The sequence below is a fragment of the Penicillium crustosum genome, assembly GCF_028827405.1.
Source record: "Penicillium crustosum strain IBT 35664 chromosome Unknown utg000001l_segment0_segment0, whole genome shotgun sequence".
Lineage (NCBI taxonomy): Eukaryota > Fungi > Ascomycota > Eurotiomycetes > Eurotiales > Aspergillaceae > Penicillium > Penicillium crustosum.
The window spans coordinates 8,990,203-9,005,871 of NW_026623122.1; the positions used below are offsets into that span (position 1 = coordinate 8,990,203).

The following is a 15,669-nucleotide window of genomic DNA, read 5'->3' on the forward strand; positions in this document are numbered from 1 at the left end:
GCATTAGTGCAGCTGCAGCCGAAGCAGCTGGGCACAACTGTGCTTACCCCCGCCCTGGGAGAATCTTCTTTTCCACCCTTTGATAACGATCTTAATATTCAATTTTATTCCTATAAGCTACCGATATGAGAAACAAGAAAGATGCCAAAAATGCCGTCATGGGAATTGCCAAGGAGTATGGGTTCATTGAAAAAGAGATCATGAATCAAATGGCACCCAACGTGCGACTCGCCGTAGAAGAGAGCATGCTCGCTAGGGACAAAAAAAGTTGGCCATGCAATCAAAACGTTAGTATGTCTCGATGTATTGAATTATTGTTAACTGGTCCCATTTAGCCTGGCCAAGCATATTTACGCTAGTGATGCCTGCTGCGTTTTCGAACTTCTTCAAAATGCGGACAATAATCACTTCACGAATGCCAACGCTCAAGGCGAATCACCTTTTATCGCATTTAAGGTCCACCCAAATCGCATCGTGGTCGAATGTAATGAGGATGGGGTCACAGCAAGCGACCTTTCCGCCATTTGTACGGTCGGAGAAAGCACCAGATCAACCTCACCTGGATATATTGGAGCCAGGGGAATCGGGTTTAAATCTGTTTTCATTGCGGCATGGAAAGTCCACATCCAGTCTGGTCATTTTTCATTCTCTTTTCAACACAAAAAGGGTGATCGGGGTCTCGGAATGGTTCAGCCAGTCTGGGAAGACACTGGCGATGTCCTACCCAATACCTTGACCCGGATGACACTATATCTCCACGAGGAAGGGGATCCACAGGAAATCGACTTCCTGCGTCAGACAATATTTAAGCAACTGAATGATCTTCAGCAGGCATGTCTGCTTTTCCTGCGAAATTTGAAAGAGATACGGGTCTTTTTCTACAATGACGACGGGGGACTGAAAAACTCCAAGAAATTCAGTGTTGGAGACATTCACGACTCTCGCTATTCTCTCGAAACTGAGATGACAGACGAGAATGGCCATACAACTGTGGAATACAAACATTACCATGTCACGAGACAGATGGCAACCGATCTTCCAAAAAGAAACAATCGCGATAGACCCGATACAGAAGAAGAAGAAGGAGAAGCAACACGGGCGGCCTTAAGAGCAGAGATTGCCCTAGCGTTCCCTCTCACTCACCTGAACAAGCCGCTGCTAGAACGGCAAGATATTTTTGCGTTTCTTCCAATCAGGGAGTCCGGTTTCAAAGTGGGCAGGACCAGCATTGCCTCTTCATAATATGAATTTACTGATCTTTGCCACAGTTCCTAATACACTCGGACTTTGACACCATTGCAAGCCGACAGGACATTTCAAATTCGAGAAGAAACAGGGCGCTCCAAGGCTGGATCTCACAAGCATTTCTCAAGGCTGTTTTAGAATTCTGCGAGGATCCAGATTTGTGTTATTCATGGCCAAGGTTTCTTCCCGTTACGGAAGGCAATGAAAATAACTTTTGGTCAGACCTATCCAGCTCAATCAAGCAGCTCATTCATGAGACTCCTATTTTAAAATCCCAGTACAGCAGCAGCCTGCGGAAGATCGACGATGTCGTCATACCTACTCCAGATTTTATGGATGAAAATCGAAGTCCGCTTCTCGAGGATTCTACGCTGGACCCGTTTCTCTCAAACAAGTATCCGCCCGACTGTGTACAATCTCTGAAACCCTATGGTCTCGAAAGCATGAGCCATGATCTTGTTATTAGGATGCAACGAGATGACTTGGAGAATCAAGCCTCGAAGATGAAGTCTGAAAAAACCAGCGCAGAATGGCATTCACATTTTGCGAAGCTATTGTTGCAGGTTGATAAAGGATCTATTAGCAAACTTGCCCTCATTCCCCTCAGATTTGGCAAATGGGTTTCTGTCAGCGCTTGGTCCGTATACATGCCAACCACAAACGGGATTCCCATCCCACCGGGAGTGGATATGCAAATAATAGAGTCAACAGCGGTTGCCAACAAAGACAGACACCGACTGTTCACACACCTTGGAGCTACCGAGGCAAAAGTCTATGCGGTCCGCCAGTACATTCATATGCACCACGATATCTTCGGGCGTTGAATTAGTAGGGCGAATTCAATAGCCCATTTACGCTACTTGTACTTGACCCATGTGGATGAGGTGGAATCATGTTACAAAGATATAGCCGTCCACAGTGAGGACGGTCATGTAGGGTATCCGCATCGAGAAGACTTTTATCTCCGTACGGGTCACCCTTATGGGCCGGAGTCGCTTCTCCCTACGGACAACACACACGGCCTCCAACTGTTTTTCCTCCATCCAGAATACCTTGAAGATGCTACAATTATCCCAAGCTCAGAACATCGATCGTGGAGAAACTGGCTTCGACGTCTTGTTCATGTGCATAAAAGACTAAGTCTTATCTCTCGCGATTGGGATGATCTCTCGGAGTCTTTGAGATATGTCGCGGAGCACCGACCAGAAAGGTTTCTTGGTCTGCTGGGATATCTTTGGAAATACGATGGCGACTCAATCAGTCGAGATGATGAACTTGTACAACTGATCAAGGACACAAACGCAAGCAGCTTTTGCATGACTGATATTTCACCGACAGACATCGACCAAACCTTTCTTCCTCTACCAGGTCTCCAGCAACTCTGTTCACGCTTCATGGAAGAGAATGAACCGTTCCCCTTTTTGAAGATCGATGAGATAGCCTCCTCGGAAGAGCTCAGCCCCAAGTGGATGTTTCTCCATACTGTCTTTTCAGTTGGCAAGGATGACAACTTGGAATTCTTCCTTAAGATATTGTGGTGGATCAATGCCGAGGGCCGCAAAAACCCTGATGATCTCCATTTGAAAAACCCGCAACGCATATTGGATCTATACATCACGATTGACTCAAAGTGCCTCAGCACACAAGATCCAGAGGCTGCAAGGAGCGATGTCAGGTTAGATATCGAGACTGAACAGCTATAAATGATCTACTGACAATTCTACACAGAGAGTACATTGAGGATTACAATCTAATTTTTACGCCGCACCCTGGCGATCCTAAGAATTATGCTGCTGAATGGTTTAAATTGAAGCCATTTCGATGGGATAGTCCATCAGATATGCTGTCAACTTATTGCCTTAAACATAGCTACTCACAACTGGTTGACGAAGATCAGCTGGACCAACTTTCACGGTTCATGAAAAAAACCATGTCAATTCCGGATTGCTCTTGGGAGGACATGATAATCGAGCTTGAGGTCATAAGGGATAATTGTTTCGAAGATTTGGATCGTGTCTTTGTCATATATGAATGGATAAGCAAGCTCGAGACCCTTGCGTTTGTCGATGAACTCAGGTAGGTCTTAGACAGACCCGTGTAGCAAACCGATGACTGCTGACTTTGAAATTGCAGAAATTAATTCCAGACCAAAGACCTGATATTCGTGGTCAACCATGGGGAACCTGGTTGGTACAAGAGCTCGGAGTGTTTATGGTCCACAATAGAGATTCGAGGGAAAGTTACCCTAAACGGCCACTACGAAGATTTGGAGAACTTCTTTATAGAGAGCCTAGGGATCAAAACGCTCACTTTGCAAATGGTCTATGACGAATTACTTCAAGCTGGTCCCCAGATGACACACAGTGAGATCAAAGCCAAGATTTGGTCCCTCAATGCGCTTCTCCAAACAGAATCAGGATCACAATCCAGCCTTGTCGACCCAGATTCTTTGATGCAGGCCTGTGTGCTTCCCATCATCAATACTGACGGCACAAAATCTCTAGTTACTTCAAGTGCTGAGTTTGCCATCGCAGATCAAGACTACTTGGCCGTAAACTTTCAGGGCCGCATCAAATTGCTTGATTACAGCCTTGAGGATGTCGAACATCTGAGCGCCTTCTTCAAGTGGGCTAAGCTTACGCATCGCTACTTGTCTACTGCGGTTAGAAAGTTCACATATGTCCCTGGGGAGACAACGCGAGTCACACCCAGGCGTGATCGAGACTTGACACGAAAAGCGCATGGTCTTGTGCGGTGAGTGTTATAATCAGGTTTTCCTTTTTACAGGATTCTCACTGACTAGAACTCCCAAGTGTTGCGGCAACGTTCAATAGTCCTCGGTACCGGATCGATCCGGCTAGGTTGTACGAAATGCTTCGCACAACCAGCATTGAAATGGCCAACGGCATCACCTCTGTCTTGAGCATTACCCAAGATGGAAATGTAACAGAGGTGGAAGAATCAACTGGCAGTTTGCATATCAACGAAACCCCAACCGGGTTAACAATATACGTCCCCTTGGACAAGAAGGAGCAGGAACTCTGCTTCAGCTCCCTCCTGTCCGTCCAGCTCACAGAATGGCTGATGCAAGATCCTATCACACAAATTTCAGAGAAAGTTGACAGCTCCTTGTTGACTGCAATTACAACACTTCTAAGCAGTGACCCATCGATCATAGATATGGTTCTTGCCCTCCACGGAATCAGCGGAATTGAGCTCCCTAATCAGGATCCCATAGACGACGATCCAGAATGCTTGCAGTGCTCTATCACGCCTGACCTGTCAATCACCACTGGAGAGTCTACGGAGCTCATCTACACTCCATCCATGTCAAGCAGTCACACCCACTGTGGATGGCCTAATCACTCATTTCCTACTGCGTACAGTCCTCCACATCCTATATTTTCACCATCTGGAGATTCCTCGGAGCAGGATACGTGTTATCGAACGCTTCTCAATGAAGTAACAAGAACAGCAAGAAGAGCCTCTTTTCCCTAACACATCTGTTACATGAGTGGTATCAATGAGGCCCTGCCTAGAGAAGATTTCCTGCAGATATGGCAAATAGAGAGACAGAGACTTGATAATTGGGAAACCGTAACATATTCAATTTGTTATAGGTTAGTTATCCAGCAACAGTTGCGTTTCAAGACAAGACGTTCTATAAATTCGGACTTTTTTCATGCAGTATTAGCACACGAAAAGCTAGCGCTGCCAGGGTTGTTATGGATGGCCGAGCCGGAAGCATAGAGGCCGAGAACACACTATGTCAAGATTAGTTAGCTAAATGTTTATAGCTATCCATGAGAGAATAAGAAATACTCACTAGAGTGATCCCAACACCTATCGCGAACGTGTTGAGTAATGTCAGCATGATCTTCTTAGGAGAAGAAAACCACAGCCCCTTATTCATGTGTAACCAAAACATTCCGGTAAATCCAAAGGTAAACCAGCTACCAAATAGTGCAGTCTGTTGGTTCAAGCACAGATTAGATATATCGATTCAGAAGATAGTGCACAGCCAACACTCACAATTAAGCTGAGAAGGTTGTTGAAGACTGGGATCGCTTCAGCGATGACCCAGGCGATGACCCAAAGACCAAATGCAATACCAACCCAGGAACCCGCAGACACCCAGTCTCTTTTGTGCATCCGGTCAGTGCCAGCAAAGATGCGGACGTAAAGAGATTTGGCTGCAACGTGGCCGTTGATGACTCCAGCAATGACAATCTTCTATAGTCAGCTTTGACACCCAAGCATGGGGAGTGAATCTTACTGTAGGAAGGGCTATTCCGTAGGCTATCCTAGAAATCAACAGTCCAGCTGAGCCTAGGGCGGGGGAGGCAACATCTGCTCCAGTAAAACGATATATGACAACGGCGGCGACGATGTAAAGGGTCATATCAATAGACTGTAGAAGTGCAAGAGCCTTGGGGAAGTCTTTTGGGTCCTTGAGCTCTGCCATGAATGTGAAGAAGGTATTGTGGCTGACTGTAGATAGTTAAGCTGGTGTTTTTGGTTTCATTTCCAGTCGTGCTCACCATATGAGAATGCGATATTGCAGGCGGACATAATTCCAGTGACAAGGTTGGCCTCAACAATTGGCTTCACAGCGACACCGTCGTTTTGTATTCCGAGGGCGATCATCGTAACCATCACGGCAGTGAAAATACTAATGAAGGCTGGTCATAATTAGAATTTAGGAATTTCAGATCAGACATGGATAGGTTTTTTAACTCACAAACAAGTGAAAGCCAGGACATTTTCTCCAGAGTTCGAGGAAGAGAAAGAATCAAAGATAGGATCAGTCCAACAACACCGAACACAATCGAGCAGGTGGCATGGCCAGTAATAGAATTGAGAGCCACAGTGAAGGTTAAAATGTGACTAGCCATTAGGAAGATCAGGAAGAGCAATTGGCCAGTTCCAAACAACTCTCGACCGAACGGGCCCATCAGCACCTCACCGGCATCAGCCATACTCGAGATATGAGGATGTCTCCATTTGAACTGCCCAATGACATAGCCTGTGTAGGTAGAGAGTAGACCAAGCCCAACGAGGATGATCAGCCCTGGAACCAGACCTATCGCAGCTATAGCGGCTGGTAAGGAGAGAATTCCTAGAGAGATGGTTTCGGCAACCATTAGAAGGCCTCCTTGCCTAGGACCATCAGTAAATGAGAGAGGAATTGCTGATAGTTGGTTACATACCACCATTTCAGAACCTTGTACTTGATTTCTGCATTTGCTTCATCCCCAAAAGCATCCTGTCGTTGTTCAGTAAGATCAGGCTTTTCTAATTCCCCGTGTAGGCTTTCTGCATCTTGAATTGTTGGCCCAGTCTCGATGGGACTGGGTATGTCAATAATTTCTGATCTCATATTGGAAGTGCTTATAATGGAAGAGTAGGGATATGAAGAGTGTATATTTTAGCCAAAATGGATATCGTCAGGTAAAGATATATAAGAACTATAGGGAAAGGCATTCCCCTAGACCCCGGGAAGTTGCGGGGAAGCCCAAGGATTGCCACTCTCCTTCCATTTACAGATATTATGAAGATTGACTAGTACGAATCACTAGATACGTTAGATAGTGATGATGAGCAAGACTCTATCGACGCCCTTATCTGTCTAGACGGAATCCCCTCCCTGGTTTTTATAGGGTCAGAACCGTGGAAACTGTAGGAAATAGGCCGATGAACTAGTCCTTCAATTGAATGGTTTGGATTAACTGCCTTGGCTAAGCTGGTACTTATTTGATGATCTCCCCAGATGTTTACCCCAGGTTTCTATCACACCTCATTTCCGTGAATAATCTACATATGTAATTTTTTTCAATTTTTTAGGGTTGACTCTTGCAACGGCCCGTTCGGAATCACCTTCCTTCCCGAAGAGATTTTCCCTCTCGGAGTTTCGGCGTTCATGACCAATGCCTAAGTGTCATTATCTATAAAGTGGGAACGAAATAACTCACTTGTATCCATTAGACCCACGGCTTTGTCGATAGGGATCTATGAGGGAACTTTAATAATAGCGGCTCCCTCGGACAACAGAAATCGGGCAAATCCAAGACTTATACCGAGGGTACCTTGATAATAAGACCTCCAGAGGGCAAGTGATTCCGATAAGAAGATATTATATTAGACGGCCCCAGGAATGAAGGAATGACTTGTGGTGGAAGCCAGACTCGTCATAGTCCATTGTCGAGTACCATGCCTGATGCATGGTAGAAATTACTAATTATTTACGGACCGGAAAATAGTAAAACCCAGACCCTGGGTCTTAGTAGCTACCTAAAAACTAGCTGAATCAGCTAAATTATAGATATAATTAGCGTGTTCCTAGAGACGAGCTAGTACTCCGTACTGCAATTTCAAACCGCCAAAAACTCGTGTTCTAATCAGCCTCCTGCCCCACTTATCATGTGGTCGACCTACTCAGCGTTCCCGGGGGCAGTGCTTGTATTGAAAAGAGAGGCTATATGATTCCCTTCGCAGGGTGGCTGTTTTTTTCGCAGGAAGAGTAAGAGGACGATGTCCATATATTTACCTCCTCCCTCTGTACTTCTCTACTGTCCCTTTCCTCCTACCTCAACGCCTAGGACAAAACAAAAACATATAACTAGAGAAGTATACGTGTCACAAATCAAGCCCCGGAACATACATGAGGCGCAGAGCGCGGGGCGCTCCGGACTAGTCATTATGGAGGACCGCATGCAGGCCACGTGTGGGGAGGCCTGCGGGAGCTAACCAATAATAAAGGGATCAAGGGATCATTCGGACAAGAACACGATCCAGTACAAGGTATCCGATAGCTAGACAGCTATATAGTCACTTGTTCAAATGGACTCTGGGGCTCATCAGTTGTCAATACCAGTCACATCTGGCTACGAGCAACAGTACCCTTTTGTGATTGAGACCAGTACTCGGTTGTGCACCTTCTGGCTGCACCGAATCTTTCCAGCGTTTGCGATGCCTCCGGAGCCCTCTCAGAAGAGGCTGGGTCCCCAGATTCATCACGATACGCCGCGTCTCTGTCTTTCTGTAATTCCTGCTCCACAAACACAAAGCATATCATAGTATGCCATCCCATCTCCATCGCATTCGCTGCATGTGGAAAATGCATTTTCTGCACCTCCACAGGTTGGGCAAGGGAAACTTTGGGACCATGACCCTTCATTGTTACATACATAGCAGCCATTGCCCTCACAAGTGCTGCAAGGATACGTGCTCAAGACCCAGCCCTCGCCACGGCAATGATCGCAGGATACCACGTAGCCGGTTCCACTACAATGTCCACATTGAACATCGTAGAATCCACGGTCGTAGCACCGCGAGCAGTTCAACATCCGAACTATCACACCAGCGTTAATAGATCGTCATGACATAGACTTCCTTATCCGGGCTATTATACCGTATGCAGCTTGAGCCTAGCGACTCAGATTCGATCGAAAGTAGCTACAAAAAAGCAAAGGTCGAATCGTTCATGCAGAAAGATGCCAGCTGCGTCAAGGGAAAGGATTATTGTATACGCAATACTGCTCTTTTCAGAACTCAGGAGTCTTTCTGGATGAAGGAACTCGAGGGTTGGCCCTACCTTGTTGTATGGCCTGCTCCTCCAAACGATATGATGTGATGGAGATCCGGGGCTTGAGGCTGGAAGCGTGAAGCAAGGAAGATAGAAAAGATCAGGGGAACTGGTAGGGTGGCTTTTGTACTTCTCAAGTCGCCTCAAGTGAGTCGCGCGCGGGGCGGCTGGCTGCAAAAAGATAAGAGGGCTACAGTCTGACGGATTTCCTAAGCCCAGCCCGCAGCAACCCGACTAGCCTCGCATAGCCTCTTTTTTTCTGGCTCCTCGGCCAAGTTGGCACCAACGAAAGGCGGCCACACATTGAACTACGGAGTAAATAGGGACGGTTAAAACGCCACGATTACACGTGGCTTTTGGAGGGAGAATCGTGACATAGATATATCGGCCCTTGGTTGATCCCTACGTATCTCCCTTGACACAGTTACATGATTAGATGGTAAAATACCCGTAAGATCAAAATTACAAGGATGATAGATAACTTCCCCGCATTATCGCACGTCCCGTTGGAAGAGCGAAATATTTCCAGCAGTTTACTAGACGCCTTGACGGCTGTAAGAAGGGTTTGAGAAAATAATGTTGATTGGAGGTCTTAATCCAAGACCTTCTAGTCCTAGCTCAGCAATAATATTTCATATAGCTGATGACCGATGCTGCTCTAGACCGCTGCCGTCCACACAATATCTTCTGATAGAACAGCCTCTAGGGATACAACCTGGGTCCAACCGAGACCGGACGAAGAATACCCTCTTGTTCCATTTGCGCGACCATGTCAGCTAACATAAGATCGCACCCTCGGGCAGCAACCAAGCTCATTGTCACGGGGAGATATTCCATTTTACCACTCTTGGTACTATTGTAAGGAACCTCTCCAACTACAAAGCAGTCAGCATTGCATTCGGCAAAAAAGAGCACAATAGGATGACACAATACTCACTCGGGACGACGAGGTCAGGAACACTAGCGAAGACAGCGATGTTGCTGTCGCCCATTCCCCAATACGGGGCAGTTGGGGGTCTAAAGCATTCGTTAGCATGTCTTTGTAAATATAGATCCTGCGATCTCCAACTTACCCCAAGTATCTGTCGCGGTAGCTCACGGCTCCAACGCTATTTGGATAAATGTACACCGACTCAGAGCAGGTTTTGTTGTTTCGAGCGCCGAATCCGCTTGGACTATTCCACCAGTCCATGAAGATGGTCTTATTATTCCAGGCCGTGTCAAATCCTTGCTGCCCGGCTTCTCTTCCAATATTCCAGCGTAGGAGAGGACCTGGGTTAATATATGGGGTACGTCCTGAGTGCTTCTTGGCGTAATCAGCGAAGAACGGCAGGCCTAGGTGAAGCCATTGGTAAACACTGATGAGGGTTCCATAGGTCTGATTAAGCAGAAGTTAGAAAATCAATGCAAACTTTGGCCCTTTGACTCTGATATACGGTAGTCTCCAGAGATAGGAATAAACACTCACATAATGAAGCAAATCATCCAAAGAGGCAGTCGCGTTAGCAGGACGTGTCGTATTCCAGGATCCACGAACATCAATAACGGTACGTTTGGTACCCAAAAAGGCCTCGAATTGAGTAACAAAGCGTTCAATCAAAACTGAAGCATCCGTGTTGTTAATAGCATCTGCGGTGAAAGAGTTCTCGGGGTACAAAATGGAACTGGGGTAAGAGTCAAATCGGCTATCAAACCGCTTATACCAAGCATGAACAACACGCGACCACAACGCAGCGCTGCGAGCAAATACTCCTGCAGTATCGAGACCAGAGCAAAGTGGAATAACTTCATCCAGGTCTACTGCACCTGTGGAAGGCCGGTTTCCGAAAAGCCCTTGGGCACCAGCTGGGCCGCGCATCGAGCCGCCCGTGTCACTTCCTACGGCAATATCGAGCCATTCATAGGATCCCATTCCTGCGCCTGGGCCAGTTGAGGAGCCGCTGGGGTATTGATATCCGTCGCCCTTGTAAAACCGTTAGCCAAATCCGCCTTGGGGTTAAGACACAGAATGCTCACCCGAGGATTGAAGGGACAGTGGATATCAACCCAATCCGCTGTTGGGCTATCGCCATTGGCAAATTGAACGGTTCCCATTTTTCCAACAAGGACTGCGCCTTGATCAATAAGACTTTGGATGGCTGGGCCAGTGGTGTTGCGTTCGTCGTAGAGTGAGTAGTATGCGCGATTGCCGCCACTTGTTCGCAGACCCTTGACGTGAAAAATATCCTTTACGCCAAGTCGGAGCTATCGAGGAGTAAGAAATTTGCTTATATAGTTAGGGGGATGTATTCCTTTGTGGTACGTACACCGGCCAATGGCTGCTCTGGTGTAGCAGTATAGTATAACCGTGATGGAACGGCAATACTATGTCCCTATGAGAGGTTAGCTTGGTTGATCTTGCTAAACGAAGTCTGTTTATTTATGTTACCTGAAATCCTGGAGCCAGTGAGATGTACCCGCCCTTCTCGTCGCTGATAGCTGGCTCAAGGAAGGCTTGGTTATCATCTGAGTAAAGCCTATGAGCCTTGAATATTTTGCCGCTCTTCGCTGAAACAAAGTAGGGACCGATCGGGAGAGGTTTTGTAAGACGAGTCTTGACTGTAGATTCCAGTCCCTTATTGGCATATTCCGGTGAGACCAGGAACAGCGAATTGCCATTGTTAAGCAGTGTAGAAAATGTTGACCGTATCTCGACGGACGGGGTTCCATCTCCATTGTACGCCACATACACAGCTAATAGCCATATCCTTATTAGCAATCTATCCAATATTACACAACTTGGAGAGAGTTGGAGGATCGGTACCTTTCAAGAATGCGGTATTAAACACATCATCTCTGTTCGTATAGTCGGACACAATCCCATCTAGCTCGTGACCTGTGAAGCTTGATGTATTGCTAGAGATGATCGTCAGAGGGAATATATCAACCTCGGATATGCACAGTTCCTCATAGATTGACACAGGTACGTCCAATATCTGGGAAACAGCCACATTGCCAACGTAGTAGGGAACTCCGTTGAGCTCTATGGTCCGCCCTTGTGCAGAACTCAATCCATTGACTGGGTTGAAATTACCCAGAAAGGAAACTACACTCAGAGCTGCCGTGAAGGCTCTCGTCCATTGTCGATGGAATTGGGCCATATTAACCCACGTCGATCGAGAGTATATTGCACACCAGTTTTGCGGTCAGTTGAAAGGCTTCCATACTTCATTTTATACATCCTTATTTCAATAGAAATAGCTTATCGCGACAAGAACTCCATTTCTATGACTAGTCAAAAGATTCAAGTCTTTGATTGTTATCAGAAAGTCAGCAATCGTAACTTGGAGTACAATCCCCATAACCAAGCCCTGCGTGGACCTCGTATCTAGATTGGAATTCTCCACGCTAATTTTCCACGTGGGAAATTGCAGTTAATAATCGCAATCTCATATATGTCCCAGGTTAAATCAAAGATGCCTCATTGATTCATGATTTAGTATGGAACACTGAGCTTAGCGAATTGATAAGGATATCAGTCTGCCCGTTAGGTAAGTCCAATTGCTATTAACGGTTATCGTGATTGCTTCCAATACGATTCGAGTACCCCGAGAGCCATGTCAATGGCTATTTCTTGGAGTCTTGTTGGGGTATGTTGGAGACTTGGAGAGTAGTGGCTTTTTTCGCCCCGGAGTTAAGCACCTTGCTGACATGGTCCCACTTTGCCAATGTCTATATTATAGAATCTTAACAGGCTTATCTTCCCAGTTCTGTTTGATTTGTGCTTAGATGTTGGCTGTGTATAGATTTTGGCAATTATAAGAAAGGGGTTGAGCAAGCCTCATTCGATACCAAAAAAAGACCATCTGAGAGAAAAAGTGAATATGAAATTTCAAGGTAGGAAAGAATAAGCCATCCCACATTCTCCTCGGCAAACCCTCGAACCCAACAGTCACCTTTAAGGTCAACTTTTCTCCTGCTACATCTGAAATCCAAGGCCTTGAACCTCCTCTACCATCGCATATGATGGCTTCATACACCATAATGGGGAGTTATCCCAGTACAATCCTAGCACTCGCAGCCTTCAGCAGTTTGACCGCACATGTTCTAACTAGACGTTACAATGAACAGCACAATATTCTGCTAGTACATCAAATGGGGCCTTAGACAGTAAATGGAAACTGATGTATTAAGTTAACTTGAATGCGGTCGCGATTGGTATGGCATTGTTGTTTTTAATATCAAAAATATAGATACTACTTTTACATCGGATTCTATCGTTACACTAGAACACGGATTGTATAAATGAATAATGGATTGGGTTCTCAATTCGATCACTCCCCAAGTAAGGGTAAATAATTCACTAAATCCTGAAACACCTCAGACTCATCACAAGAATTTTCAACAGCATCTAAATGGAAAGTGAATAAACCCTCCTCTCTGGGTGGGGATTGCGATAATTCAGTCTTAAGGCCCGAACGCAGATCGTCCATGGCCTCCATCGAAACTGTATCAGACATCCCGACAGATATATCAAACTCAGATGTGCTCGATACGGGTAAATCAGAAGGTGAAGGCGTATGACTTGCCCTAAACGATATCGAGTTCGCCTCAATAGCATCATGCGTGAGAGTCATCGATTCGTCGATGTAACGTAAAAGTTGCATATACTCTCTCGGCCGCAGCTGGAATACCTGTGGTGGGTATTTAGTGCCAAAACGCTTGTCTTCTCTGGCTGTATTGACAGAAGACGCTCTAAATTCCTGGCAGAGCCAAATAGCACTCGACATTAACCTCAGGGTGCGACCGGTGTAATACCTCATGCTGTATTGGCGGTTGACTTCGGTTAATAGCACCAATATCGTTTCTTGTTGTATTTTGTCTTCAGGCGGGGATAGCTGTGACTGCACGCTGAGCAGAATCTGAGGTAGCATTGTATATGCCACACTGCAAGGTTTTAGATATTCTGGTTAAAAGCTTTGGATCAAATATGGACACGTACGCACTGATGGGCAGTCTATCAGCAACCCTGTTGGTCAAGAGCTGCTTCACATTGTTTGTTATTGATGCAACTGACGCTACAAGCTCTGATTGGCAGCGCCCAAATCTCTCCATGTCTGTTTCGTCGGTCAACAAGCACATGCGGCTGCAGAGAGCAATCCGAGCGGAACTTGTCACATATCGTAAGTGCCTTGTCTCAATATCACTAAGCAATTTTGTTGAGCTTACTGGTGGTACATCGCGATGAGGTTGGTATATAACGCTATAGACGGGTGGGAATAGAAGCCTCTGCTGTCTATCTGCCCCATCCAGTCTAGCTCCCAATTGCGCAGTAAGAGCCTGGCCCTTTCCAGATCCTCCATGGCGGTATTCTGGTGGTTTGCTTTTGATGCTGATACTTTCGCTACTGGGTAGAGTGTCAAAGTCAAGTCGGTTACAGCAACGACGAATTGGCACAGGCTAGCCAGCACCTGACCGAGGGCGGATTTTGTGTCAGGCTTATAAGCTTCAGAGTTGGCAATCTCATCCTTGAGATCCTCTAGTGTTATCCCACGCTGTTTCAAATCAAAATCCTGCGGGAGAATTTGGATCGGACAGCGCATTCCAAGGGATATGATGCGATCGCGAATCAGACAGCACCACCAGACTCGTTTCATCTTGGGCATATGCTTTTTAGCCAGATAGTGATACCGGTTTATATGATCAAGTTTGGCATATTTTATGGCGATTCCTAGCCATTCAGAGTTTGCCGACGGTTCTAAATCGGAAATGTAGTGCGAAAGCAGCAGGGACGCCTGGCAAATAGTCAATGGGTCGTCTTCAATGTCACTTTCATATAGTAGCTAGAAGATAGAAGACTCTTTAGCGGCTATTCAAATTTAAGTTAAGGGAAAGCGTACCTTAGATTTGACGTACAATGCGTCTCGCAAGGAGATTAAGGAGTCGTAACCACACCGTTGAGCTGCCTCCACTGGTATGAACTAATAACATATGAGATCATGTTTCCGTGGTCTAGAGATTCACTCACACAGCTAGCAGCAAATAGCATTGCATGGAAGAGCAAAATTGAAATTCCATCACGATGGACATTGAAAAGCCGGTATTCTTGCCAAAATCTTGCCTCATCGAGCAAGGGAAGGAATGGATGCACGTATAAAAAGTAATTGTGCACAAACATATCTGTCACACTCTTGGTTGGAAGGTGGAGGCATCCTTGCGACTCAAGAAAGGCAACTTGTGTTGGGTTCAATTGTCTTAATCCGGTGGCTTTGACGAAAGGGTAGAAGGAAAAAGGTAGTGAAATGACGGAAAGAACATCTCCTGATAGACGCAATTCAGTTGTGCCACAGAATAGCATTTGAAAACAACGTCTGACATACCACAGTTTGATTTGGTGTTAGATTCATCGCGACATCTGCGATATCTATGTTTCTTGAAGTTATGTTGCAAACGGCGTACTGCATGAGCACCTTCATCATTGAGCGTTGATCTTTCTGATTGTTTGACCAATGCGCCATTTCGTGGACCAGGCAACGGCGCACAGTCATAATTATCCAGACGACAATTTGTACAAGGAAATCCATTCACAACACCATCGCATCGCACCTTCCGAGAATGACAGTGTTGGCATGCACGCCAAGCCCTTTTTCTGGATGTTCTAATCTGGCCGGACAAATTCATTTTGAACTTTGACGCCGTTGATAAAACATGGAGTCGAGAGGTGAGGGGTTAGAAATCCGGGGTCCGGGGGGAAGTATGAAATTGTGGGGAAACATGACATCCGAGATGCGCCTCGGCAATGCTACAGCTTCCGAGCCACCTGTGGCAATTGAGAGGCTGTATTGACTACAACCAAACAA

General features: G+C 46.0%; 5 protein-coding genes across 5 annotated transcripts; 1 reads left to right on the forward strand and 4 right to left on the reverse strand.

Moving 5' to 3' along the window:
- Positions 1–125: 125 nt before the first annotated feature.
- Positions 126–4,743, forward strand: N7487_003346 (uncharacterized protein; the record flags this gene model as incomplete). Its single annotated transcript, XM_056871093.1, is given in 8 exon segments — positions 126–316; positions 336–1,212; positions 1,269–2,064; positions 2,092–2,920; positions 2,974–3,321; positions 3,333–3,342; positions 3,392–3,999; positions 4,059–4,743. The coding sequence occupies 8 exon segments, from the start codon at positions 126–128 to the stop codon at positions 4,741–4,743; spliced, it is 4,344 nt and encodes a 1,447-aa protein (XP_056735877.1).
- A 182-nt stretch (positions 4,744–4,925) lies between these two features.
- On the reverse strand, positions 4,926–6,625 carry N7487_003347 (Amino acid transporter transmembrane; the record flags this gene model as incomplete). The annotated part of the gene is made up of 7 exons (XM_056871094.1): positions 4,926–5,009; positions 5,072–5,215; positions 5,278–5,475; positions 5,522–5,736; positions 5,787–5,927; positions 5,987–6,405; positions 6,456–6,625. The coding sequence occupies 7 exons, from the start codon at positions 6,623–6,625 to the stop codon at positions 4,926–4,928; spliced, it is 1,371 nt and encodes a 456-aa protein (XP_056735878.1).
- Positions 6,626–8,119: 1,494 nt separating this feature from the next.
- On the reverse strand, positions 8,120–8,422 carry N7487_003348 (uncharacterized protein; the record flags this gene model as incomplete). Its single annotated transcript, XM_056871095.1, has 1 exon — positions 8,120–8,422. One exon carries the CDS (start codon positions 8,420–8,422, stop codon positions 8,120–8,122), a length of 303 nt encoding a protein of 100 aa, XP_056735879.1.
- A 1,110-nt stretch (positions 8,423–9,532) lies between these two features.
- Positions 9,533–11,970, reverse strand: N7487_003349 (uncharacterized protein; the record flags this gene model as incomplete). Its single annotated transcript, XM_056871096.1, has 8 exons — positions 9,533–9,705; positions 9,768–9,847; positions 9,904–10,208; positions 10,299–10,793; positions 10,847–11,074; positions 11,137–11,202; positions 11,259–11,563; positions 11,634–11,970. 8 exons carry the CDS (start codon positions 11,968–11,970, stop codon positions 9,533–9,535), a joined length of 1,989 nt encoding a protein of 662 aa, XP_056735880.1.
- A 1,173-nt stretch (positions 11,971–13,143) lies between these two features.
- Positions 13,144–14,858, reverse strand: N7487_003350 (fungal specific transcription factor domain-containing protein; the record flags this gene model as incomplete). Its single annotated transcript, XM_056871097.1, has 5 exons — positions 13,144–13,756; positions 13,812–13,979; positions 14,039–14,652; positions 14,710–14,790; positions 14,838–14,858. The coding sequence occupies 5 exons, from the start codon at positions 14,856–14,858 to the stop codon at positions 13,144–13,146; spliced, it is 1,497 nt and encodes a 498-aa protein (XP_056735881.1).
- Between the last annotated feature and the right edge of the window lie 811 nt (positions 14,859–15,669).